This window comes from Pongo abelii, chromosome X (assembly GCF_028885655.2).
Source record: "Pongo abelii isolate AG06213 chromosome X, NHGRI_mPonAbe1-v2.0_pri, whole genome shotgun sequence".
In the NCBI taxonomy this organism is placed as follows: Eukaryota; Metazoa; Chordata; class Mammalia; order Primates; family Hominidae; genus Pongo; species Pongo abelii.
This window is the reverse complement of record NC_072008.2, coordinates 2,615,778-2,643,558: the sequence shown is the minus strand read 5'-3', so window position 1 is coordinate 2,643,558 and position 27,781 is coordinate 2,615,778. Positions and strand designations below refer to the sequence as shown.

Genomic DNA, 27,781 nt, shown 5'->3' with positions numbered 1-27,781 from the left:
CTGCAGGAGCAGTCACAGAACTGTGACACTACCTTCTCCATAAAGCTGTTGCTTCCACCACTGGCTTACTCTTGAATTATTTCCTGAGGGAAGCCAAGAACCCTCCTGGGCTAAGCCCCAATTTGGGGCTCACATGCCCTGCATCCATCTGTAGATCTTTTCTTTGTGTTTTGTAGTCTGCAGTCACAAATGCTTCAAATTTTGGATTTATGTTTGTTTATCCTGCTTTGAATTACTTCCTATGTGTATTGCCAAATGCCTTTCTTCAATTAAATAATTGTTTTAGCCATGTTTCTTTATTTTTTCTTAAATGTTGACTCTTTGACATTTTTCTTATTTTGTGTTTAAGGAATCATAATTAACTGCAATTGATGATGCTTACAACAACATTTGTAATAATAATATTTATTGACTGCTTATTCTACACAAGGCGATTTCACATTAATTAATGCATGTAATCCTCATAGCTACTCTGTGAAGTAGACACTTGTTTTCCTCATTTTACACATGAAGAAACCAAATCACAGAGACATTTCCACGATGATATAGCTATGAGGAAGCAAAGTCAAGTACTTCAGCCCAGCATTTTTTCTCATAACCAGATGTGTATTGGACAGGAAGAGAAAAGAAGGAAAGAGAGAAAATCAAGAAGTCAAACTGACTATAATAGTACTACTTCAAGTTTTATGTGACCCTCTGCTTCATGAAAAAATTAAGTACTTATCATGATTTATTAGAAAGCTAGCATGCCTGGGTATAGAATCTGCAAGCAGAAGTTTCTAACTTATGACATTGGACCTGATGCTTCCATGAATTCTAGGAACAAAAGCTCTACAAGAATCTGCTGAAGTCACTTTGATTTGCTCTTTTCCTTGGGCAATGGCACAATTATATACTAGAAAAAAATTATACAACAAATGCTCCCCTCCGGGTTCACTGTTATATGGACCCACTTTAATTTCACCGAGCTCTTGAAAGAACTGATTTCTGAGGATAAAACAATGAGTTGGGCCATCAGTTTTTATCCCAAATGGAATGAATCAGTCAGGTGAGCTCTGCTCCTATGACCATTGTAACAGTAAGTTTGTGGTGGGTAACACGTGGTCCCCATGGTCTCAGGGAGCCATGGGAAGGATGTCATCTTCCTTGTCACACCCACAGAAGGGGAAGGTCCCACAGCATGGTTGCAGCCATGGTTTCCAAATTGTGTTGAACACAGAGAACTGCTGTGGGACAGGTGTTAGTGTCCTACGATGCTCTTTTATGGCTGCCTCCATCTTCTTGATCACGGAGTCAAATAATGGCTCATTGTCAGGGTTCAGTGGAAGGGCTTCCGAAGGGTCTCTTGAGATGTCAAAGAGGAGTGGTGGGTCGTGGTAGGTTACATCCCCCGAACATGAACATATTCCACTCCCATAGCAGGCACCTGTTCCTTCAGGGTAGAATTTAGGAGTCACATAATGAGCTTTCCACACAGTTGCACCTAAAAAACAAGTTGCATTATGTATGATACCATCTTTGTGGTGATTTTAGGACTCTTTTCGTTAAAGATGTTTTTCTCAAATGCTTTTTCTAGCGATTGATAATACTCTTCTGCACAGAATTATACAGCAACAGTAGCATTTCTTCAACTCTAAGAACAACGCACAATTTTACTGCAAACTTGCAGACATTTTTAGAAATCTTGTCATGAGAACATTTGGAGATAATAATGATGACCCAGGTGGGAATAGGGTAATTCTGGGAATACCAAATTAAAATTCTACCTCAGTCTGATTAGGTACAAACAAAATTAAAAATGATCCAAGGCTAAATACCACTTTCACATCTGAAATTGACAAAAGTAATTTGGCAAAATTAATCATTCTTTATCCTTTTCTCCCTCCCTCTTCTGTCTCTCCCTCCCTCCTCTTCCCTTCCTCCCTCCCTCTTTCTCGCTCTCTTCTTTCCTTCCTTTTTTCCTCCATTTCTGTTTTCTTCCTTCTTTTCTTTCTTTCCCTCCTTCCTTCTCTCCGTCCCTCACTCCCTCCTTTCCTCCTTCCTTTCCTTCCTCCCTCCCTCCCTCCCTTCTTTTCTTCTTTCTTCTGATACGAAATGGTTACCAAATCTATTTTCAGAGATCAATTTTATTTTTCATTTTTTATTATTTACTTATTTGTTTATTTTGAGGCAGGGTCTTACTCTGTCGCCCAGTCTGGAGTGCAGTGGCAACATCTCAGCTCACTGCAACGTCTGTCTCCTGGGTTCAAGTGATTCTCCCACCTCAGCCTCCCGAGTAGCTGGGATTACAGGCACATGCCACCATGCCTGGCTGCAGAGATCAATTTTAGATAGAAAACATAAGCATTCCCCAGCCTCTGGTCAATGAGGATTATACCGAAGTCTACTGGTGGGATCTTGCAGAGAAGCTGTGCTTTCCTACTAAAATAGGATCAAATCATCTAACTGGATTCTTTACCGCCTTTGGTTTTTTCCCTCCTTACTGCATGGAGAGCAGGTGTGATGCTTGGAGGAACTGCAGCCACTTTGCAACCATGGGGTGAGATGCACAAGAATGAAAGCTAGCATGTCAGAGGTGGCCAAGTGGAAAAAAAGAACCCTGGTCCCATGACCGTGGCACTGAGCACTGTGTCAGCCCCATGCTCCCAACTTCTGAAATTATGATGACAAAAAATAATAACAAAAAATTCTACTGTATAATCCTCTATAGTTAAATTTGGGAGGCTTATGCTGTTTACAGGGCTGTTTTATTTATCATTGATCATGTCCTGCACTCATATAGAATCTTAAAAACATGGTTTTTATTTACTTATTTTTGCTTTTGTAATTGTTTTATGTGGGACTGTCCACATCAAAATGAAGATACATCACACCACAAGTGACTGATCCCATCAGAGAAAATTCCTCCTGCAAATAAATCCAACCAAGTAAGAATTCTGGAATTTCATGCAATGACTCCAAAAGACCTTTCTTTACAGGTGTAAGGCAAACAATACTATTTGTTAATTTATATTTGTTTGCATGACTCCCATGGCGTGAATGTGGGACAGAAACAATCACTAGGATGTTAGAAAGGAAGGAAGGTGGAGATAAGCAACCACCCTGCAGATAACATTGAAGAATTTACTCCTCATTGCTAGAATAATTACTTCAGTCATCCCTAAGCTGTGGGTATTCATAGTCTCTCTTTCTCTCTTGTTCTCTCTCTCATGTATACATTCACACAAGCTAATGCATACTCACACACACACATTAATCATGTTGTCTTAATTTTCTGTATCCTATAACGTTTTGACTTTTTTTTTTTGAGACAGGGTCTCACTTTGTTGCCCAGGCTGGAGTACAGTGGCACGATCATTGCCAGCTGCAGCCTCAAACTTCCCACTCAGCCTCCTGAGTAGCTGGACTACAGTTGTATGCCACCATACCTGGCTAATTCTTGTTTTTTTCTTTGTAGGGACAGGGTCTTGCAATGTTGCCCAGGCTGATATCAAACTCCTGGGCTCAAATAATCCTCCTACCTTGGCTTCCTAAAGTGCTGAGATTACAACTGTGAGCCCCTGTGCCAGGCTAGTATTTTGACAGCTTGAGGGGCCTTATAGACTTGGGGAAAGACTGCTCCTCACAGGGCTAGCTGATTCCTAAAAATAGTGATATGGTTTGGCTCTGTCCCCACCCTAATCTCACGTTGAGTTGTAATAATCCCCATATGGCAAGGGCAGAGCCAAGTGGAGATAATTGAATGTGGGGGCAGTTTCTGCCGTACTGTTCCCATGGTAAGGAATAAGTCTCACGAGACCTGCTGGTTTTATAAGGCATTTCCCTTTTCGCTTGGCTCTCATTCTCTCTTGCTTTCCACCGTGTAAGATGTGCCTTCCACCATGATTGTGAGGCCTCCCCAGCCATGTGGAACTGTGAGTCCATTAAACCACTTTTTCCTTTATAAATTACCCAGTCTTGAGTATGTCTTTATTAGCAACGTGAGAATGGACTAATACAAATAGTAACAACTCATTTAGGAACACACGCTTCCTATGCAAGCATCCACCTCCTTTATCTAACTCTCACACAGTAAGCTGATATTTTCTCTGCCCTAAATCAACCCAGCACCAGGTACCAGGCAACTAGGGACACTCTCTGTTGCTCCAAACTTACTGTAATTACTCAAACTACCAGTGTGAAGCTTTTCACCCTGCCCTGCCTGATCTTTCCCTTGGAAAGCCTAATAATAAAGGCTATTGCCTGGGCTCCTCATTCCTTCCTACCTCTGCTTCCGAGCCAAGCCCTGGCGCTTCCCACCGTGAACCTGTGTGGTAGGGCATATCCCCTTCTCTCTGGAAATCTAAGTCATGAAAATATTGCAACGGCATTGGTCTGTCTGTGTCAACACTCACCTCCCGAAGCTAAAATGCTTTGAGTGGATCGGCTGTGGGAGGCCAAGAAGAGAGGATCACTTGAGCTCAGGAGTTCAAGACCAGCCTGGGCCACATAGTAAAATCTCGTCTCTATTTTATAAATATTTTAAAAATTTAAAATAAAACCCTTTGGGCACAAATCTCTCTCACAAACACATCTCTCTAAAATCCTACTGCAGGCCAGGCACCGTGGCTCACACCTGTAATCCCAGCACTTTGGGAGGCCGAAGTGGGCAGATCACCTGAGGTCAGGAATTTGAGACCAGCCTGGCCAACATGGTGAAACGCCGTCTCTACTAAAAATACAAAAATTAACTGGTCATGGTGGCAGGTGCCTGTAGTCCCAGTTACTCAGGAGGCTGAGGCAGGAGAATCACTTGAACCCGGGAGGCGGAGGTTGTGGTGAGCCGAGATTGCACTACTGTACTCCAACCTGGGTGACAGAGTGAGACCCTATCTCAAAATAAAATAAAATAAAATCCTACTGCAGTGCACTGTTTATGTGGCTTTCCCAGCGAAAAAGAACCATCATGGCTGGGCAATATCTGCACATGGTGCAGCTTCCCCCAGGAGACAAAGGAGACAGGAACCGGGCCCTTATCGTCTTTCCACGGGTCCACAGCCTTCGTACTTACAGTCCTTCTGATGCCACCTGATTGTGTGCAGATAGACCCCACAGTAGTGGAAGAGGAATTCGTGGTCGGAGTGGGACGCCCTTCCTTCCAGCAGGGGCATTAGGTTCTGGCCGTCAATCACTCTTGGGAGAGAAGGGGGTGTGTAGAAGGTGATGAGAGAGGCATGGTTCAGTCACGCATTTTATAGCAGAAGAAAGAGGAGGAGGAGGAGGAAAAGGAAGGGGAGGAAGAGAAAGAGGTGAAAGAGAAAGAGGAAGAATTTATTTATTTATTTATTTATTTATTTTTGAAACAGAGTCTTGCTCTGTCACCCAGGCTGGAGTGCAATGGTGCGATCTCTGCTCACTGCAACCTCCGCCTCCCGGGTTCAAGCAATTGTCCTGCCTCAGCTTCCCAAGTAGCTGGAATTACAGGCACATGCCACCATGCCCTGCTAATTTTTGTATTTTTAGTACAGACGGGGTTTCACACATTGGCCAGGCTGGTCTCGAACTCCTGACCTCATGATCTGCCCGCCTCGGCCTCCCAAAGTGCTAGGATTACAGGCGTGAGCCAAGGCGCCCGGCAGAAGAAGGAATTCTTAAAACTTTCTCCTTTTCCCTCATTTTATAACAAAAAGAAAGAGAAACAAAACATTCATTTTCTGAGGTCATGGAAGAAGAGAACAGCTAGAACTATTATCCTGATACCTTGCAAGACAATATGAGTTACTATTATGGATTGGAAAAATTAAGCTATTTACGCTCTTTTGATTCCAATAAAAGTTCACATTTAATGAATAGATATCACCCCACACACGGAATTAAATCGTTAAAGCACAGGATGTATTTGTTCATTTTAAAGCTCATAGACAAGGCCAGGCCCGGTGGCTCGTGCCTGTAATCCCAGCACTTTGGGAGGCCGAGGTGGGTGGATCACGAGGTCAAGAGATCGAGACCATCCTGGCCAACATGCTGAAACCCCATCTCTACTAAAAATACAAAAATTAGCTGGGCATGGTGGCGCCCGCCTGTAGTCCCAGCTACTCAGGAGGCTGAGGCAGAAGAATCACTTGAACCCGGGATGCAGAGATTGCACTGAGCCGAGATCACACCACTGCATTCCAGCCTGGCTGACAGGACGAGACTCTGTCTCAAAAAAAATAAATAAATAAAATAAAAAATAAGCTCATAGACAAAGTGCAAACCAGAAAGAATAATATCATTTAGCACACATGCAATTACACATATGTGTTTTGTTTTCGTCTTTGTTTTTGTTTGAAACAGGGCATCACCCTGTCACCCAGGCTGGAGTGCAGTGACGAGATCTCGGCTCACTGCACTCTCTACCTCCCAGGTTCAAGCAATCCTCCCACCTCAGCCTCCCAGGTAGCTGGGATTACAGGAACGTGCCACCACACGACTAATTTTTGTATTTTTAGTAGAGATGGGGATTTCACCATGTTGGCCAGGCTGGTCTCGAACTCCTGACTTCAAGTGATCCACCAGCCTCGACCTCCCAAAGTGCTAGGATTACAGGCATGAGCCACCGCACCTGCTCTATGCATACATGTTTTTATTCAGTAATCATTTAACACTTAATTGCATAATGGTCTAGAAGCTATGAGAGATGTGATGATGTATGAGAATCAGATCCCATCCATGAGAACAGTCAAACACACACAGGCATAAGTGTAATATGACAAAGGTTATTAAGGTATACTCTAAGAAGAAAACAAAATATTCCACCATGCACCAAGGGGAGAAAGACATCTGGCCCTATGGGCACAATATTGATAATTAAGTAATATACTACGTACATACACACACACATAGAATTATCAAGTATATCCACTTATGTTCAAATATATCACCCTAGGTTAGGAGCAAACACTGTTTCCATACCTGTCCTGGGGCAAGATCCCTCCGCCTATATAAGACAGCGTCGGATAGATGTCCATTAGGCTGGTGGGCTCATTGATCACTCTCCCAGCCTCCAAGACTGACGGCCACCGGAATATCCCTGGCACACGGATACCTCCTTCCCATCCTCCCATTCCTTTGCCACCTAAAACCAAAGATTACAACACAACCAAAGATGAGTTAAAACCCAACCATATTGGCCGGGCATGGTGGCTCACGCCTGTAATCCCAGCACTTTGGGGGGCCGAGGTGGGTGGATCACTTGAGGTCAGGAGTTCAAGACCAGCCTGGTCAACATGGTGAAACCCCGTCTCTGCTAAAAATACAAAACCATTAGCTGGGCATGGTGGTGGGCGCCTGTAATCCAAGCTACTTGGGAGGCTGAGGCAGGAGAATCACTTAAACCCAGGAGGCGAAGGTTGTAGTGAGCCAAGATCGCGCCACTGTACTCCATGGCGGTGCATGACTGTAGTCCCACCTACTCGGGAGGCTGAAGTCGGGGGATCAGAGACGAGGAAGTGGAGATTGCAGTGAGCTGAGATTGTGCCACTGCACTCCAGCCTCGGTGACAGGGTGAGACTCTGTCTCCAAAAAAGAAAAAAGAAAAAGAAAAGAAAAAGACAGGTTTTATCCACGTTATAATGATCCTTGAGGAACAAGCTAAAAAATTTTACCCTGTGATTTCCCATATAGAGGAAGAAAGAGAGGAGTGTGAGTAGAAAAATGGCCAGAGGCAGAGTTGAGAATCACTTCTTAGACAAAAGTCCCCTTGGGTGTTTCTGAGCACAAAACAAATAATGAAGCCCTTGCCCTAAGATCAATCATGAGATTGAGGCGGTTGTTACAGAATAGAAAAATGGCCCTATGCCAAATGCCAGTGTCAAGACCATATGTCCAGACTCTTTAAGAAAAAATAGGAACCTCTCTGGAGGAAAAGGTCTCTTCCTACGTGAAATGTTTATTGAGCGTCTTCTACGTGCACACCTGTCTGACAGGCAGCATTACAAAGAAACAGAAAACCGGAAGCCTCTAGCAGAAAATGAGGTAAAATTCACTGCAGACACATTCACTGATCTAACCAGTCTAACCAGTGTTGAAAGGCAGCTCAGCTTCTTGGCACCATTCTTTTTTTTTTTTTTTTTTAATTAAGACACTGACTCCTTCTGTCGCCCAGACTGGAGTGCAGTGGCGCAATCATAGCTCACTGCAGCCTCCAACTCCTGGGCTCAAGTGAGCCTCCCTCCTGATCCTCCCAAGTAGCACCATTCTTTATTATAAGAAAAACTCGACAAGCTCACTGAACCAAATCTATGTGTTTTTAACATACAATCATAAAGCCATCCTGATGTTTTCTTCATCTGTATCTTTGTGGGGCAGAGCTGCGGGGTGTAACTAGACTAGAACAAAACCCATTGCTTACCCAGGAGATCTAAATCTCTCTATCCATTGAATTCATCGCTTCACAGGAAGCACCCTGAGAAACAGGCATCCTGTCCCAAAGCCTGAGAAATGCTCACAACAATTTTGCCAGTCCTATTCCAGGGTTATCTGTGCTTTTTAAGGACAGGGGCTTTACACTCACACATACTCATGCAGTTATAATAATTATTATAATATATAATATGTACAGTTTTTAGAATCATCGTGACTGTAATAATCACACTTCATTAGATGGCATATATATGGTGACTCAAATCTGTTCCTCACTTTTTCTACTAGGCTTAGTACCAATTTAGTCTTTGCTAATTAACAGTTATGACTACAGCAAGTCCACATGACAAGCCAGAGGAGGTGAATGCTTTCAGGAGCTCACTTCTATTAATTTACAATATATAATCCAGTATATACAATCCTATGTATATACAATGAATATAGTGAATATATATATAGGATTATGTGTAATATATAATGAATATAGTGAGTACATATAGTGAATATGTGTAGGGTTATGTATACTCTATACAGTGGATATATAGAATTCTATATACTATATATAATTAATAGAGTGACTATAGACATAGTAAATATATATAGTATTATATATTATATCATATATACTGAATATATAAAATTATATATAATGATCTATACAATAAATATAGTAAATATATAGAATTATGTGTGTATATATAATGAATATAATGACTATATATACATAATGAATGTGTACAGGATTATGTATATTATATGTAGTAAATACATAAAATTACATGTATTATATTATATATAATGAATATAGCGAATATATATAGTATTATATGTGTTATGTGTAATGAATATAGTAACTATATATACATAGTGACTATATATAGGATTATATATCACATATGATGAATATATATGATTATATATTACATACAATTAATATGATGAATATATATACATAGTGATTATACATCTAGGAAAATATATATATAAGACACACATACACAGAACTTTTTAATGAAATACAAGGAAGTTCAAACATTCTGATTTTATAATGATGACAATTTTGATACCCTTTTAGTTTTTTTGTTTTACTTGGAAGGTTAGGGGGTAGGGGGAAAATAGCAAATACAGAATTCTTTTTTAAATTATTCTTTCTGTTGGCATGCCTTTGGTGATGCCTAAGAGTGGGTGCCATGGAGTTCTTGAACAACCCGGCATGAAGTCTATCAAAGTGAGCTGGAAGAATCTGCTGGCCATAAGGAGATAGGCACCCCAGTCAAATGAAAAACTCTTTTTTCTGATCCACATAACACTAGTTAAAGCTTAATGAATAGCATCATTGATGTGACTGAATTAAAAAGCTGCATCTGAGAATCCAAGCGAGGCTTAATCTAAAGGAGCACTTCTCACTTAGAAATGACCTTGCCCCCAGGGGACACTGGGCAATGTCAGGAGACATTTCTGGTTGTCGCTGCTGTGGGGTGGGTGCTACTGACATTTGTGGGTGGAGCCCACGGACGCTGTTCAACACCTACAATGGCACAGGATGCCCCCAGCCAGAGAATCCTCCAGCCTCAAATGTCAATCGTGCGGAGGCTGGGAAATCTGCCATACATGGTCATTGAGATCCTATGCTGTCTCTCATGGGGTTGGCATTGCTTCAAACATTTTACTTTGAAGCTCTTGGAAACTGCCCCAAAATTTGCAGCTTTTTTTTTTTTTTTTTTTGGTCTAGCTTAATAAGAGTCTAACTCACATCAAAATATCTGAACATCACGGCAAATGAATTCAAGCAAACACAAAGCCAATAGAGACTACTGATTTTAAATGGACAGGCATTGGTTCTCTACACACAATCACCTTTGTAGATCCCGTTCCAGCCGCCCAGCTGAACAGCCCCGTCCAGGGGCTCCAGGTGGCCCCCGTTGTCAGAGGTGAAGTACACCAAGGTGTGGTTGGCCAGGTGCTCCTGGTCCAGGGCATCCAGGATTTTACCTGGAGAGGGTCAGAGACACAAAGACGTTGATCTCTTGATGCAGATCACCACTGCTTTATTACATATCCACTACCATGCATTTATTACACATAGCGTTTAAATGTTATTCTGCACTACACAATATTGTATAATTAATCATATAATATTGTAATATATACTATTTTAAACTGTATGTAATACAGTGTATATAATATATATTATATCCAGCAGTTAAAATATTTAATATATAATGTAATAATGTACGTTATATTTAATATAATATATACTTTCACACATTTTAATTACTAATTATTTATTTATTATATATTGTATGATATATAGTACATATTTCTTACAAATACATATTAATATATAAGATGATGTATTAGAAATGCATAAGGAATTGTAATATATTAAAATATAATCAATTATGGAATATAACAAAATATATTGTAATATGTGTAATCAATACATATTATGTATTATTATACCATATGACCTTACAATACTAGAAACATATCATTATATAATAGTTTATAATGATTATTAATACACTATATCATTGTGTAAAAATTGTTATGTAATTATATAATAACATGTAACTATTATTTTATTGTATAGTATTTTGTATATCAATGCAATATGTAAAAATATATGTTTATTTATTGACATATAGGAAAATATATTAACTATAAGATAAAATATGAGTATATGTAATAAATGTATAATATATAATGAACATATTAAATTTTATGATACATATCTAATAATATATTACATTTTATCATAAATTTATATCATTTATATAAATATATACTATATTATTTTATATAATTGAATGATATTATGTGTCACATATTATTACTTTAATTAATTTTATTATATTTATGTAATTATATAAATTATATTAAATATACTAAATACGTTAATTATATTAATTTAAAATGTAGAATAGTTCATATATAGTACATAAAGTATTGGTTTATTATATAATTTTATTGTATAATGTGTTCATTATTTTATTATTTAATATATAATACAATCTATTTTATTATACAAATCGTGTAATAATATATAATGTCATCATTGCCCCAAACAATTCAAATAGACAGTGCCAATAAGGCCCAGCAGTTAAATAAACCGATGAACATTAATTTAAAAAAATACAGTTTGCAAAATGACACCTCCAGGAACACATGAGCAAAGCCATCCCCGTACTCCAGGGCACAGCACCGCCTCCCTTAGAGACTTTGCTGTCCTGGCTGCTATCTGAAGTCTACATGGAAATTGCAGGTTATTCTTGCTGTTTGGGTTATGGTTAAGATCTAATGACAATTAATGCTGCGCTAGACTCAGCAGACACTGTCTTTAATGTGTCGACAATCCCTCAGGAGGACAGTTTTTTAAAATAATAAGTAGAAAGCTGTTCTAGCAAAATTCCAAACAACATTCGTGTCCTTTCTGATGTCTGTTGAGCATTTGCTAATCAACAGATAACATCGTCCTGGGCCTGAGGTCACACTGCATTTCTAGTTTACACTAGATCATCTTTGTGCTATGCTCTTGTCCCATTCAAAGATAAAAGAAAATGTAACTAGCTGCACAGAAAACTGTTTATACGTAAACTCAGTGATTTGTTTTAGAAGTGACATATACTATTTTTTAGAAATGCTATAATTAGAAATTAAGATATTTTAAAGCCCAGGGTTTGTAAGATGAAAGATTGTAAAGGCTTTCTGGGAACAGAATAATTATATGTAAATTATCAATTCACATTAGATCTGGCTATAGTATAAAAAAATCATAAAAGTGATTTGTAATTTATACTGTGCAAATATAGTAGCTGCAAATTCTTTTTCTGTTCCAAAACAAATATATATGCAAATAATTGTCTGTATAGTGTCTAAAGTGAAAACACACAGATGCATATGAATATATAAATACTAATGGTAATAGGTCACTTATAAGACCTCCTACCAAAGACACCTGGAAAGAAACCAATAATGAAAAGTGATTAAGGTTGGGCCTGGTGGCTCACACATGTAATCCCAGGACTTTGGGAGGCCGAGGTGGGAGGTTTGCTTGAGCCCAAGAGCCTGGGCAAGATGGCAAAACTCCTTCACTACAAAACACACAGAGACACACACACACACACACACAAATTGGCCAGACACGGTGGTGCACACTTTTAGTCCCAGCTACTCACGAGGCTGAGGTGGGAGGATCACCTGAGCCCAGGAGGGCAAGTGTGTGGTGAGCTGTGATCGCACCACTGCATTCCAGCCAGACTGGGCAAAAGAGTGAGACCCTGTGTCTTAAAAAAAAAAAAAAGGACTAAAAGTGTTTTTTCATAGGCACAAGTTTCTTCATTGGAAAGTTTAAAATGTTACTGAATTCCTGAAGATTCATTAAGTTAATTTTGCACGTTGTATTGGCATTTGCATGAGTATAGCATTGTTATGGCTTATTTTTGAGTAAAGTTAATAAGTTACTAAACCTTTGAGTTTTATACTCGTATTGTTAAATAGTAAAATAATACCCACAGAGATACCTGTCTGACTTTCAATATGTCTTTATTTTGGTAGAATTTTTATAAGAAATGACGGAGAAAACTCAGAATATTTGGGAGATGTTATGCAGAAAAATAGCTACTCAACATTTCTCCTGAGTCAAATAATATTAGCCATTTAATAATGCAATTGCTAGCTTTTGTAACACGTCCTCATCATGGATTTACATATACTGTAAAACAAACATAATTATTTCTTAGTGATAAATACTCAGATACAGACTTTAACAGAAAATCCCTTTACAGGAAATTGTCCTTTGACTAAGTAGAACTATAGTAAGCGATTTCAAAAGAAGCAGAGAAAAAAAAATCCCAATTATATAATTCCATAAAGGCTACAATGTTATAGCTATTTTTAACTGTAACACGTTTCAATGTTTGTATTTCGTTACCAAGGAATTAAACTATATATAATAAATGTGTATATATGCAACATACAGTACTATGTGTGTATATGTATAAAACATAACATGTGTATACATGTAAACCATATGGTGTGTGTGTATATATACGTATATAACATGGTGTGTGTGTGTATATAGCTTAATTCATATTAAATCTGGCTATAGTATTATGCATTAAAGTGATTTGTAATTTATACCGTGCAAATAAAATAACTGCAGCTGGGTGTGTATATATATACACACACATACACATCCCACAGCAAAGATTAAATTAAGAAATACAGAGCTTAGCTTTAGTTCAACAAGCTTAAAAAGAGTTTGGATGTCAGGGTTAGTTCCCTTTAACTAAGCCCGTAAATTTTTCCCTTTAACACATTCCTTTTTTCTCCCCATTTCTGCTTAAATGCCTTACTGGCAACCTGGCAGCACTGACTTTCCTTGTATTCTTTTTTTTTTTGAGACGGAGTCTCACTCTGTCGCCCAGGCTGGCGTGCAGTGGCACAATCTCGGCTCACTGTAAGCTCCGCCTCCTGGATTCACGCCATTCTCCTGCCTCAGCCTCCCGAGTAACTGGGACTACAGGCACCCGCCACCACACCTGGCTAATTTTTTTGTATTTTTAGTAGAGACAGGGTTTCACCGTGTTAGCCAGGATGGTCTCGATCTCCTGACTTTGTGATCCGCCCGCCTTGGCCTCCCAAAGTGCTGGGATTACAGGTGTGAGCCACTACACCCGGCCTCTTTTTTTTTTTTGAGATGGGGTCTTGGAGTACAGTGGCACAATCTCGGCTCACTGCTACCTCCACCTGCCAGGTTCAAGTGATCCTCCCACCTCAGCCTCTTAGGTAGCTGGAACTACAAGGCACGCGTGTGACACCATGCCTGGCTAATGTTTGTATTTTTTTGTAGAGATGGAGCCTTGGTATGTTGCCCAGGCTGGTCTCAAACTCATGGGATCAAGCGATCCTCCCGCCTGAACCTCCAAAAGTGCTGGGACTACAGGCATGAGCCACCACGCCCAGCCCCTCTCTGTATTCTATCTCCTCTTTGGGATTAAATATAGACAGTAAATGTTACAATGGTACCTATAATTAGAGGTAAACACACATAGTGGAAATATACAAGAGAAATTTATCCCATGACAAGATTCCCCTCTTTGTCCTATCCGACACCACTAGTTCTTCAGTAATTTTAACTAGTATTTTATAGCTCACTTAGATTGTGGTTTTCAGAGAAAAGAAAGTTATTTGTAATAAAATGTGATTGATTAACATCCCTTAAATGCATTTAAATTAAAATAGCTCTGTTTCTTTCAAAGGCACTCCATATAAGTCAACAACAGAGGCGGCTGATAACTGGGAGATTGTTAGTTTCAATGGTTTGGCAGAGCACCGTTTTCAGAAGTTTGCACTCAGAAGAAGAAGAAAAGTACTGTATTCCAAAATGAAACACCATTGCTGAGAGGAAGGACAACTCTGTCACGTACATAGAGGCGGGGGTGGGCAAATGCAATTCAACTAGCACAGCTATTTATTATTCTGGAATGCATACAGTAACTCTTCCCACCTGCTCGTTTATTATCCTTAGCATTTCTTTATAGTGAACACTATGCCTTTGAAATAAATTGCTTTAGTTGTGTTAAATCCCCATCCCAATTTTCTATGTATTTCCTGTAGAACTGACTAATCAGAATAACGTTACCTTTTATATCCATCAAAATAATTGGGAATTGAAATTACAATATTCTTTTTTTTTTTTTTTGAAACAGAATCTCGCTGTGTCACTCAGGCTGGAGTGCAGTGGTCTCATCTTGGCTGACTGCAACCTCTGCATCCTGGATCCAAGTGATTCTCCTGCCTCATCCTCCCGAGCAGCTGGGACTACAGGCCCGCATAACCATGCCTGGCTAATTTTTGTATTTTCAGCAGAGATGGGGTTTCACCATGTTGGCCAGGCTGGTCTAGAACTCCTGACCTCAAGTGATCTGCCAGCCTTGGCCTTTCAAAGTGCTGGGATTACAGGTGTGAGCCACTGCGTGCCCGGCCAGGAATTACAATATTCTTTACAGTGCAGCTTTCTTTATCTTGCCAATGAGTTTTTCAGAAAAGTGGCTGTCTTTATTTTAAAGATGGGAAAACTTGTATTTACAAACTGTGACTTATCTTGGGGAATATATTTCACTGGTATTGCTGAACAATTAAAAGCCAGCTTTTAATCCAATTCAGGGATGAAACAAATACTTATCAGGTGTCTATGCTATGCAAGGGGCTGGACATAATTTGAGACAGTTAGTACAGATTTGTTTTTCTGTAGCCCGTACTTCAGATATTTACAGTTCTGTTACTGAATACTTACCCACCATCCAATCCATTTCTTCTACATTGTCTCCATACCTGCCATATTTACTGTGCCCAACAAACTTCTTTTTGGAGATGAGTGGAGTATGTACGTGCAGGAAGGAAAAAAAGAGGAGAAAAGGTTCCCTTTTGTACCTAAGGGGTAGAAAGTTACCAAAATTACCTTCACAAACAAAGTCATTTCCATCATTTAAATGCAATTCTGCATTGATGAAAAGATCTCATAATAGTTGGTGGAGGTTTTCTATGTAGTTTACATGACAATACCACTCCTGTGAGTCGTAAATACCACAAGATTTATGTTGAAAGGATATGAGGAGGAATGAAGGATAACAGAACATTTGTGTTCCCAGTAAAATGTTTCATGTAGCCAGGCACAGTGGCTCATGCCTATATTCTTCGCACTTTGGGAGGCTGAGGCAGGAGGATTGCATAAGCCCAGGAGTTTGAGACCAGCCCAGGCAACATGGCAAGACCTTGTCTCTACAGAAAATACAAAAATATAGCTGTGCTTAATGGCACACCTGTGATCCCAGCTACTCAGGAGGTTGAGGCAAGGGGTTCACTTGAGCCTGGGAGGTGGAGGCTGCCGTGAGCTATTATCACACCACTGCACTCCAGCCTGGGCAACACAGTGAGACCCTGCCTTAACAACAACAACAAAAATGTTTAACCCAGTTCATTTTATACTGTCTTGTGTCCAGTTTAGCATCTGACATAAAGTAGCAGCTTAATAAATCTTTTAATCTTTGTTGAATGGGTTAAAAAGTATGAATTCTCCTCATCTATTGTTTCAAAGTGTTCTTTTAGGTATGAGTTCAGAAGAATCATATCTTAAGGACAGACTCAGATGTGCCACAGTAAGGATTTGATGCTCCTTACTCTCCATTTTCCCTTCTTTCTTTCTTCTACCTCCTTCATGGTTCCTGGAACATAAGTCTGATGGCTGGAGCTTTGGCATCCACCTTGGGCCATGAGGCTGCTCACAAAGGATGGCAGAGAACAAGATAAAAGCTGAGGTGTGAATAACCTCACTGTATCTGTAGCCTGCCTACCCCAAGAGAGAAATAAATTCCCCTTATTTACATCTTGCTTTTTGTGTTCTGCTTTTTATGTATTTATTTGTTTTGAGACAAGGTCTCACTCTGTTGCCCAGGCTGGAGTGCTGTGGTGCAATCATGGCTCAACCTCCTGGGCTCAAGTGATTCTTCCACCTCATCCTTCCAAGGAGCTGAGACCACAGGTACACGCCACCAAGCCTGGCTAATTTTGTACATTTTTTGTAGAGATGGGAGCTCACTATATTGCCCAGTCTGGTCTCAAACTCCTGGGCTGAAGCAATCCTCCTGCCTCAGCCTCCCAAAGTGCTGGGATTACTGACATGAGCCACCACACCTGATCTTGTGTTTTGCATTTTAATGTCACATGCAGTCATTCTAAAGCTACTCCTTTACACATTTTTCACAACCAGCAGAGAAAGAAGGGAAGGAGATGGAGATTGAATATATTCCCAAAAAGATAGCCCAAGCAAATGGGTTGAGATGGGAAGGGCAGGTAAGATGAATGGAGAGCTGAGTGGGTGGCTGTATCACTGTTCTCACGGTTGTGTTGGAATAAATAATGAATCTGATGGCCACAGGGGCATATGAGTGAATGATATTCCACTGCATACCCTTCAGCCTGGTGGAGGAACAATATATCCTCCCCTCTCCACTCCCTGTCAACCCCACTAAGGAAGGTGACAAACAGTGTCAATGAGAATCCACACCAACAATTTTGATGTGCCTCTAATTTGTAATCTAGGCTGGGCACAATGGCTCACACCTGTAATCCCAGCATTTTGGGAGGGCAAGGCAGGAGGGTCGCTTGAACCCAGGAGTTCCAGACCAGCCTGGGCAACATAGCAAGACCTTGTCTCTATGGAAAAATAATTTTATAAAATTAACTGGGTGTGGTCATGTGCGCCTGTAGTCCCAGCTACTCAGGAGGCCAAGGTGAGAGGATCACTGGTGCCCAGGAGTTTGAGGCTTCAGTGAACTATGATTGTACCACTGCACTCCAGCCTAAGTGACAGAGTGAGACCCTGTCTCCAAATAATAATAATAATAATTTGTAATGTAGAAGTGAGCTGGTATGGGATGATGAGAGCTCATTATAGTTATGCCTGCATAGCTTATGTTGAACACAGAAAACTTAAAACTAGGTATCTATAAATACAGAGCCACTTCCCAATAGTTCATGGACAGAGAGCTCTTCTGGCTGTGTCTGAGACAGAGAAAAAAAATTTTACCCCCCAGGTTTAATCAATTTACATAACAATCCACACTGAAGCAATATAGATTAAAATATGGCAACTCCAGTTTTCATTTTTAAAAAAGGGGTAAGTGGCCAGGCATAGTGTATTCCCAGTACTTTGGGAGGCCAAGGTGGGTGAATCACTTGAGCCCAGGAGCTTGAGACCAGCCTGGGCAATATGACAAAACCCCATTTCTAAAAAAAATGCGAAACTTAGCCAGGCATCCTGTACGTGCCTGTAGTCTCAGCTACTCCGGAGGCTGAGGTGGGAGGATCACTTGAGCTTGGGAAGTCGAGGCTGCTGTGAGCCATGATTGCACCACTGCACTCTAGCCTGGGTGGCAGAGTGAGATCCTGTCCCAAAAAGTAAAAAAAAAAAAAAAAAAAAATTAAAACATTAAAAATGGGGAAGTGAGCAAAATATGTTTTTATGGGTTTTTTTGTTTGTTTGTTTTTTGTTTTGCCTTTTGAGCATTCAAAATTTGCAGGAAATTTAACTATTTTATTCTACCTAAGAGGAGATTCAAGTCTATCACAATGTCACCTAAAATTTTTTTCCTCAGCTTTTATTTTCCATACAGGGTCTCCATGTACCGGTTTGTTACACGGGTCTATTGCACTCAGGGGGTAAGCAGAGCACCCAATAGGTAGTCTTGCAGCCATGTGCCCCTGGTCCCCCGTCTCCCTCCTCTAGAAGTTTGCAGTCTATTGTTTCCATGTTTATGTCCATGGAGGTTCCATGTTTAGCTCCCATTATATCCCACGAAATACTACACAGCCATGAAAAAGAATGAGATCATGTCTTTTGCAGCAACATGGATACAGCTGGAGGCCATTATTCTAAGCAAATTAATGCAGGAACAGAAAGCCAAATGCCGCACATTCTCTCCAAAAGATTTTTAAAGGCCATGTTGTCAAGGTGTGATGACCTGCTGTGAAATAAAAATAAAATTTCCATGCAGGAAATCAGGCAAGAAATGGCTAAATACCTTTCAATGAAAGCGAGCGCCTCCTTCAGCATGAGGGAAGCTACTTTCTCCTCTTTCATCGGCTGCTGGATAATTTCATGGTTCCTCATAAGGATGCAATTCCAACGCCGAGTAAATCCATAACTAGAGTACCAGGAAGTGAAAAACAGAAAGGCGAGGAAAGCAAAGACAAAGATGACCTTCCATGGCACCGAGAACCAACGGGCAAACTTGGGAATGAGAAGCAGAAAAGGAACCAGGGCAAGGGCTGCCGTGGAGATCCACAGTTTGATCCTGAGCCAGCGGTGCAGTTCTGGTGTCTTGGATGCCTGGCAGTCGCTTAAAAGTCCGAAAGGCACCCCGTAAAAGTAGTGAAAACCATGGTTGAGCGGGTGGTAGCAGTGATCATTCCGAGAGGCACAGCTCAAACCCAGGTGCCATTTTCCTAAAAGTAAAACAAAATCGTACCATGGCAGCATGGCAGCATTCAATGCTGGTCTGTTTCTAGAATGTGGGCTTCCCTTTGGAAAAGTCAAATATAACTTTCATTCTGTTGTCATCGTGGTTTTTTCTGGGTATCCCCAAATACCTCCCTGGTATAGACATGCTACCAACAGCCTTCTCCCTACAATATGCCTCTTTCAGACAAAAGCCATGCAGCAGGAGCCTCTTTGCTTGCGACAAGGAGAGGAGCCTAGCGTTCATTCAGAAGAAACCTTTTGCTTGGTACCAAACAACCTCATGAACAATGAGAAACTTTCCAGGTATCTGGAGCTTGCTAGGAAGCCAGAATCGATGTCTTGGTTGTTTGGTGGGGACAATACCAAGGACTTTCGGTGCACCTCGCACATTCATGCTTTCATCTAGCAGTGCCTTCCGACCCTCTTATTCCGTCTCACTGAAAGGTAACCGAGGTTTTATTTATAGATGGAACACCTCTTCTAGGTCCCCAAGCTAGGGATGACAAAGTAGCCAAAGAATTTCATTAAGAACCAAATGATTCTGATAATGCAAGTAATTCCTTTTATCAAGCACATACTCTAGGGGGCCAGGTCATGTTCTGATTTGTCTGCACACATTATTGTATTCAACACTTCCCAGACCCTTTATTATGAATAAAAAACACATTGTCTAGATTATCTTTTTAAGAGACAGAGTCTTGCTCTATTGCCCAGGCTGGAGCGCAGTGGCATGATTATACCTCACTGTAGCCTCGAACTCCTCGGCTCAAGCAATCCTCCTGCCTCAGCCTCCTGAGTAGCTGGGACTATAGGTGCGTGCCACCATGCCCAGCTAATTTTAACATTTTATTTTTGTAGACCCAGGGTCTTGCTATGGTGGCCTAGGCTGGTCTTGAACTCCTGGCCTCAAGCAATTCTTCTGCCTCAGCCTCCCAAAGTGCTGGGATTACAGGTCTGAGCCACTGTGCCCAGCTATCTAGATTTATTCAGAAGCCTGAGTCACATTAATGAATAGTAGCAGAGTCAGATCTGAATCCCGTGCTCTAATGATGTAAGAACGCTGCTCAAAGCTAATCTAGAGAATTCCCACTCACAGGACGCTGCTGGGAGTTGCATGGGAATACATGCCCTACTGATGGAAAATTTCTTAACCTTTTTTTTAACTGAGGATATCTCGGAGCTGTGGCTTACAAGTCACATTAGGAATCCTCAAAAATAGTGGACCATACAATGCTTTTGAGTAGCATTTCCCAAAAGGATTTGATCACACAAGTTATTCTTAGAGGACTATCTTCTAGGACTGGAATTCTACAAACTGATTTTTCAGTGAAAGGCTCCCTCACAAGCTCATGTCCCCCCGCCCCAAACCCCCACCCCCGCCAAAAGGGCATAGAATATTACGTGATCTAAATCGACCAGCAATTGCCTCCATTTGACAACTCTTAATGCTGTAAGTTTTCAATTTCAACAGTACTTCTCTACAAATTCACTAGTTTTTCTGCTATTAATGGTGTCACGAACATCGTATCCCTCCAACACAACATTCCATTTTAGTGGCAACTTTGGATACACTTGTTTGCTTTCTGTTCTCATTGCTTTTCCAATATTATGCCCTTGATTCTACACATGCTCAATCAATGTGTGATCAATTCCTTCTCCAACTGTCTTATCTCAAAGATAAGTCGGTCAAACTGGCGCGCACAAAGCCAACATCCCCGGAAACACCTTAGACACGATGACAGAGAGACTGCAGCATCACGTTTCCAAGGCCAGAGTTCCGGCGCCATACCTATGAGTCCCGTGCGGTAGCCACGGTGCTGCAGCAGCTTGGCAAAAGTCGTTTCATTGGTGGGAAGACCACCTGACCCACCAAGCCACGTGAGGGCACGGTTCAGGTTGTAGGGAGACACCATCCCTAAATTCACAGAAGTCAATAAGTTAGCACCATAGTCTTTGCTAATACCGAATTTATCCCGACACGCTTAAAGTCCTCTCCTCCCGCACCTCCTCAAAGCCATTCTTCCCCAAGTTTTCTGTTGCTTTCTGGCTGTACGTCCTTGACTCTCCTTTTTTCACTTGCTAAATGCAAACATTCCCTTGGAATTAGGGCTGCCAGAATAAATACGGGACACTTAGTTATATTCATTTGAATTTCAGACTAACAACAAATAAACTTCGTTAGTTTTTCATATACAGGCTGCTAACCTTCAATGTTTCAATAGTATCTGAGGACACTACTGCATTTTAGCTGGGTATAAATACTCGAGTATTTAGCTGGCTATAAATACATTTTTAAAAGTATCCTTGAGAATCTGAAATGAAGAAGTGTAGGAATAACAATTTCTTTTTCATATGTATGTGTGTGTGTGTATATATACATATATATTATATATATATATTTTTTTTTTTTGAATTGGAGTTTCACTCTGTCACCCAGGCTGGAGTGCAGTGTCAACATCTCGGCTCACTGCAACCTCCGCCTCCCAGGTTCAAGCAATTCTCGTGCCTCCACCTCCCTAGCTGGAATTACAGATGTGTGCCACCACACCTGGCTTTTTTTTTTTTTTTTTTTTTTTTTTGTATTTTTAGTAGAGACGAGGTTTCACCCTGTTGGCCAGGCTGGTCTCTAACTCCTGACCTCAAGTGATCCACCCACCTCAGCCTCTCAAAGTGTTGGGATTAAAGATGTGAGCCACCGTGCCTGGCCTCCATATTATTTTATGTAGATTTATACTGGTGGACAATGGACAATATTATACACCTATAGTTTAAAAGGAATTCACAAGAAAACCACAAGTGAAGATCAGCACGAAATAAATAAATGATAATTTCAGGCCGGGCTCAGTGGCTTACACCTGTAATCCCAGTGTTTTGGGAGGCCGAGGTGGTTGGATCACCTGAGATCAGGAGACCAGCCTGGCCAACATGGTGAAACCCCGTCTCTACTAAAAATACAAAAATTAGCTGGGCTTGGTGGCAGGCACCTGTAATCCCAGCTACTCAGGAGGCTGAGGCAGGAGAATCACTTGAACCTGGGAGGCAGAGGTTGCAATGAGCTGAGATCATGCCATTGCACTCCAGCCTGGGTGACAAGAAGGAAACTCCATCTCAAAAGAAAAAAATATATTTCAAGGATCCTACCTTGGAAGAAGAAGAAAGTAGACTCTAGATAGTGCCATTGATAGGAAAGAGAAACAGTTTTATTAAGGGAAGCATTAGACCATTATCTTGCTGTTGAACTGTTTTGCTGAAATTTTTGATAAGTAGAATGAATTAAACTGAACCGTTTGTGTCAAATGATTAAAAATATACACATGGCAATGACTTGAAATCTCTCCACCAATCACCTAATTTTTTTCTTAATTTTTTAAAATAAATTTTATTTCACCATAATCAATACTTAAAATTCCCTGAAATTAGGCGGAGCATGGTGGCTCACTCCTATAATCCCAACACTTTGAGTGGCCAAGGCAGGTGGATCACACATGAGGCTAGGAATTCAAGACCAGCCTAGCCAACATGGTGAAATCCCATCTCTACTAAAAATACAAAAATTAGCCGGGTGTGGTGGTGCATGCCTGTAATCCCAGCTATTCAGGAACTGAGGCAGGAGAATCACTTGAACCAGGGAGGTGGAGATTGCAGTGAGCTGAGATCACACCATTGCACTCCAGCCTGGATGACAGAGCGAGAGTCTGTCTCAAAAAAAAAAAAAAAAAAGAAAGAAAGAAAGAAAAAATCCTGAAATCCCGAAATTATAAGTGTGGTTTTTTTTGGAAACTCATACAAATTCATATCTTTATCCCTCTTCATACATGGTACTGTGTTATATAGAGACTGCTTATCTAGAAACCAAACTATTTTGAACAAAATGGAGAACCTTGAATTATGAAAGAAGGTCATTAGGCAACAAAAAAGATAATAAGAAATCAATATTTATGGGACAAAAACTTTCAATGTTTACTCTTAATTTTAGTATAATTCTCATTAACCTAATTAATTCATTCTTTGAATGTATTGGATGAGAATCTACTACTTAGAAGGAAGAAAATTCATACAGAAAAATTTTTCACTGAAAAATTAAACTGTGAAGACAGGTATACTAAAATTATGACAAGCAAATACTAGAATTAAACAAAATGCAGCAGCATGACACAATATTTCACATAGAGTCTGATAACCATGAACACTTCAATAGTGTCTAAGGGCACCACTATATTTTAGCTGGGTATAAAAATTGTTCATAATATTGATCTTGAGTGGATGTTTGTAGGTATTGATCCTAAGCTAAGAAGCAAAGGAAAACATTTAATTGTCATTATATCAACTTGGTAAGTCTAAATCTTGAAATGATGGGGTCAAGTAAGGGAGTATGTAAAAGTTTCATTTCCTTTTTGTTTTCTCAGTTATACCTTTTTTCCCAACTGTGTCTAGTTTTCCAATCTCATCTGCAGAGATGGATTTGATCTACTTATCTCAGAACCACTGCATGGTCTCTGCTAGCTTAAAGACATCAGGGGTCTCTTGAGAAATCTTAGCACAAGTACCTGAAAATGGGAGTGTTGACCATAAGTTGGCAAATTGCCCCCGGGAGGCCTAAACCTTGTCACTATATGCACAGAGATGGGCAGGTGCAGTGGTACCTGGTGAGAGGCACACATATTTAAGTTGCCCAGGGATAACAACCACCTTTGAATTTAGATCCCTAACACTCTGAGTGACCTTTTGAGAATTCTTATAAAGATTTGCAAAAACTAATCATTAGAATGCATTCTGGTGAGACTGAAATGTTGCTGCCTTTTTATTGCCTCACCTGATCTGATGGGGTACCGGCCAGTCAGGAAGGCAGCCCGACTTGGGGTGCACATGGAAGCAGCTGCGAGATGCTGGGTGAGCCTCACTCCCTCACTTGCCAGGCGGTCAATATTAGGTGTGCTGCAGACCAAAGAATTCAGCAGGTGAGTTTCTAAAAATTCTCAATACAATGATCAAGGATCAAAGCTATTCTATTCTGGGTCAAGTTGACTCTATTTCTGGTAAACCTAAAATCCAACTTTTTAAAACTTTAATCTGTCTATTTCCTTATATGCATTGATGGTTAGAAGCAAATGGAAATGTAAGTTTAAAATATATGTTTAGTCAAAACTATTACAAATGAATACAGGTCACTCGGTATACAGTTTTATGAGTCTGAGAAAAAAATGTATTTCAATGGAAAAATTAGCCAATTTCTTCTTATCAAGGACCTAAAATTAATGGGTAATTTAAGTAAAATTTTAATGTGTTTCATATTTTTTTAAGAGACAGTCTCTTGCTCTGTTGCCCAGGGTGGAGTGTAGTGGTACAGTTATAGCTGACTGCAACCTTGAATTCCCTGGGCTCAAGTGGTCCTCTCACCTCAGCCTCTCAGGTAGCTAGGTCCACAGGTGTGCGCTACCATGCCCTACTAATTTATTTAAATTTGTATTTAATTTAATTTTTTTTCTGAGACATGGTCTCACTCTATTACCCAGGCTGGAGTACAGTGGCGCGATCCCGGCTCACTGCAACCTCTGCCTCCCAAGTTCAAGTGATCCTCCTGCCTCAGCCTCCTGACTAGCTGGGATTACAGACATGAGCCACCACGCCCAGTGGTATATTTTTAGTAGAGATGAGGTGTCACCATGTTGGCCAAGCTAGTCTTGAACTCCTGACCTCAAGTGATCCACTTTCCCCAGCCTCCCAAACTGCTGGGATTGCAGGTGTGATCCACCACACCTGGCCTTAAAATTTTATGCAGAGATACATGTCTTGCTATTTTGCCCAGGCTGGTCTCAAACTCCTGGCTTCAAATGATCCTCCCACTTCAGCCTCCCATTAATATATATCTTACGGTAAAATTGACCGATTTTATGACCAAATTGTGACATTTTTGAGTTTAATTTATTTCCCATTTTGTTTGTCTAATATATTGCAAAAATTTTGTAAAACTTATAGGTTAAAAAAAAGACGTGCCTGTTCTCCTCAAAGCTAAACCATATCCAATCTTGATCCCATGGGTACAACATTTTTTTTCCATAATCCCACAGAAAGATGATAATGGAGGCTGAATGTGATGGCTCATGCCTGTAACCCCAGCACTTTGGGAGGCCAAGAGGGGCTGAACACTTGAGCTCAGACCAGGGTGGGCAATATGGCAAAACACCACCTCTACAAAAACAAAAAACAAAAAAAACAAAACAAAAGAAAAACCACAAAAATTAGGCGGGTGTGGGGGCTCATGCCTATAGTCCCAGCTACTCAGGAGGCTGAGGAGGGAGGATCACTTGAGCCTGGGAGGTCAAGGCTGCAATGAGCCAAGATCATGCCACTGCACTCCAGTCTGTATGACAGAGTGAGATCCTGTCTTAAAAATAAAAGGAAAAAAAAAAAAGAGATAGAGGAAAGAAAGAAAAAGAAAAAGGGAAGAAAAAAGAAAGAAAGAAAGAAAATAATAAGAAGAAGATCAATGCCTTTCAATCAACAAATATATGCTTAAAATATAGGACTAGACTGTGATCTGCATTCCAAGAAGAAACAATGTTATTTAAATCCACACTAAAAGATGCTATGTATTTTTACAAGAGCCAGATTGGCCTATCAATAGAGAGTAGAGAAATAAAGAGCCCCGGGTACCAGAGACTTTAGAAGTAATTCAAGGAAGATATTTTTAAAACTGTAGAGTAATGTGGTATGTCTATATAATGAAAAATTATTCAGCCATGGAAAGGAATGAAGTACTGACACATGCTACAATATGAATGAACCTTGAAAACATTACGCTAAGTGAAAGAAGCCAGTCACTAAACACCACATACCATATGTTATGAGCTAAATTGTGTCCCTCCCAAATTCCTATGCTGAAGTCCTAACCCCCAGGACCTCAGAATGTGACTGTATTTGAAGATGGAGTCTTTAAAGAGGTGATTAAGGTAGCATGAGGTCATTAAAGTGGACCTTTATCCAATAGGACTGGGGTCCTTATAAGAAGAGGAGATGAGGACACAGACACACACAGAGGGATGACCCTGTGAGGACACAGGGAGAAGATGGCGTCTCCAAGCCCAGGAGAGAGGCCTCAGGAGGAACCAGCCCTGCAGACACCTTGATCTCAGACTTCCAGCCTCCAAGACTGTGGGAGAATCGATGTCTGTTGTTTCTAAGCCACCCAGTCTATGGTATTCTTTTATAGCAGCCTGAAACAGACTAAGACATCTCATAAGAAGAGGAGAGAAGGACACAGACCCACACAGAGGGACGACCCTGTAAGGACACAGGGAGAAAACGGCATCTACAAGGACAGGAGAAAGGCCTCAGGAGGAACCAGCCCTGCCCACACCTGGATCTTGAACTTCCAGCCTCCAGGACTGTGAGAGAATAAGCTGATGTTATCTAAGCCAACCAGTCTGTGGACCTTTGTCACGGCAGCCTGAGAAAATAAATACTTATATGATTACTTGTACATGAAATTCTAAGAAGAGACACATCCATAGAGACAGAGGGTACATTTGTGGTTAACAGGGCATGGGGATAGGATGGGAAATGGGGGTCTTCTTTGGGGGGGTGAAAAATTCTGCAACTACACAGAGGTGATGGTTGTCCAACACTGTGAATGTGCTAAATGCCACCGAATTGTTCACTTTAAAATGGTTAAAAGGTGATTTTTTTTTTTAAACAGAGTCTCCCTCTGTCACCCAGGCTGGAGTGCAGTGGTGGGATCATAGCTCACTGCAGCCTCAATCTCCCTTGCTCAGGCAATCCTCCTGCCCCAGCCTCCTGAGTAGCTGAGACCACAGACGCACGCCACCATGTCCCAGTAGATTTTTTTTTATTATTTTTGTAGAGACAGGGTCTCCCTATGTTGCCCAGGCTAATCGCAAACTCCTGGGCTCAAGCAATCCTCCCGCCTTGGCCTTCGAAAGTGCTGGGATTATAGGCTTAAGCCACCACGCCTGACCAAAAAAGGCCAATTTTTAAATGTAAATTTTGCCCAACAATGAAAATGCCACCACCAACAGCTAGAAACTAAAGAAACTGGGATGTTAAGTGGTCTCCTGACATTTTGCAATTTTCTCCAGTGACCTCTGCTATTCCTGCTGATAACATCAGACAATGACTTCTCTCCAGAAACCCTTCTCTGCAACGGCAAATACGTGAACACTGTGGCATACAGGGAGGGGGTCAGAGTCCATCTTTACCTCACTGAGTTATTACCGTAGCAGCACAAATCCCCCACTCCAAGGTCATCTGCCATCAGCAGGACAATGTTGGGTCTGGCGTTTCTTGTCATAAATGTGCCATCAACACCGCAAAACAAACAGCACAGGGACACTGACAGCCAGCAGCTCCTGAAAG

General features: G+C 40.7%; 1 protein-coding gene across 1 annotated transcript; it reads right to left on the bottom strand.

The window, feature by feature from the left end:
* Positions 1–389: 389 nt before the first annotated feature.
* ARSH (arylsulfatase family member H) lies at positions 390–27,781 on the bottom strand. Its single transcript, XM_024241536.2, has 9 exons — positions 27,625–27,781; positions 24,222–24,343; positions 21,198–21,323; positions 18,969–19,392; positions 15,683–15,819; positions 10,240–10,374; positions 6,934–7,096; positions 5,051–5,172; positions 390–1,483 (listed from the first exon to the last, which is right to left on the bottom strand). The coding sequence occupies exons 1-9, from the start codon at positions 27,714–27,716 to the stop codon at positions 1,116–1,118; spliced, it is 1,689 nt and encodes a 562-aa protein (XP_024097304.1). The 5' UTR covers positions 27,717–27,781; the 3' UTR covers positions 390–1,115.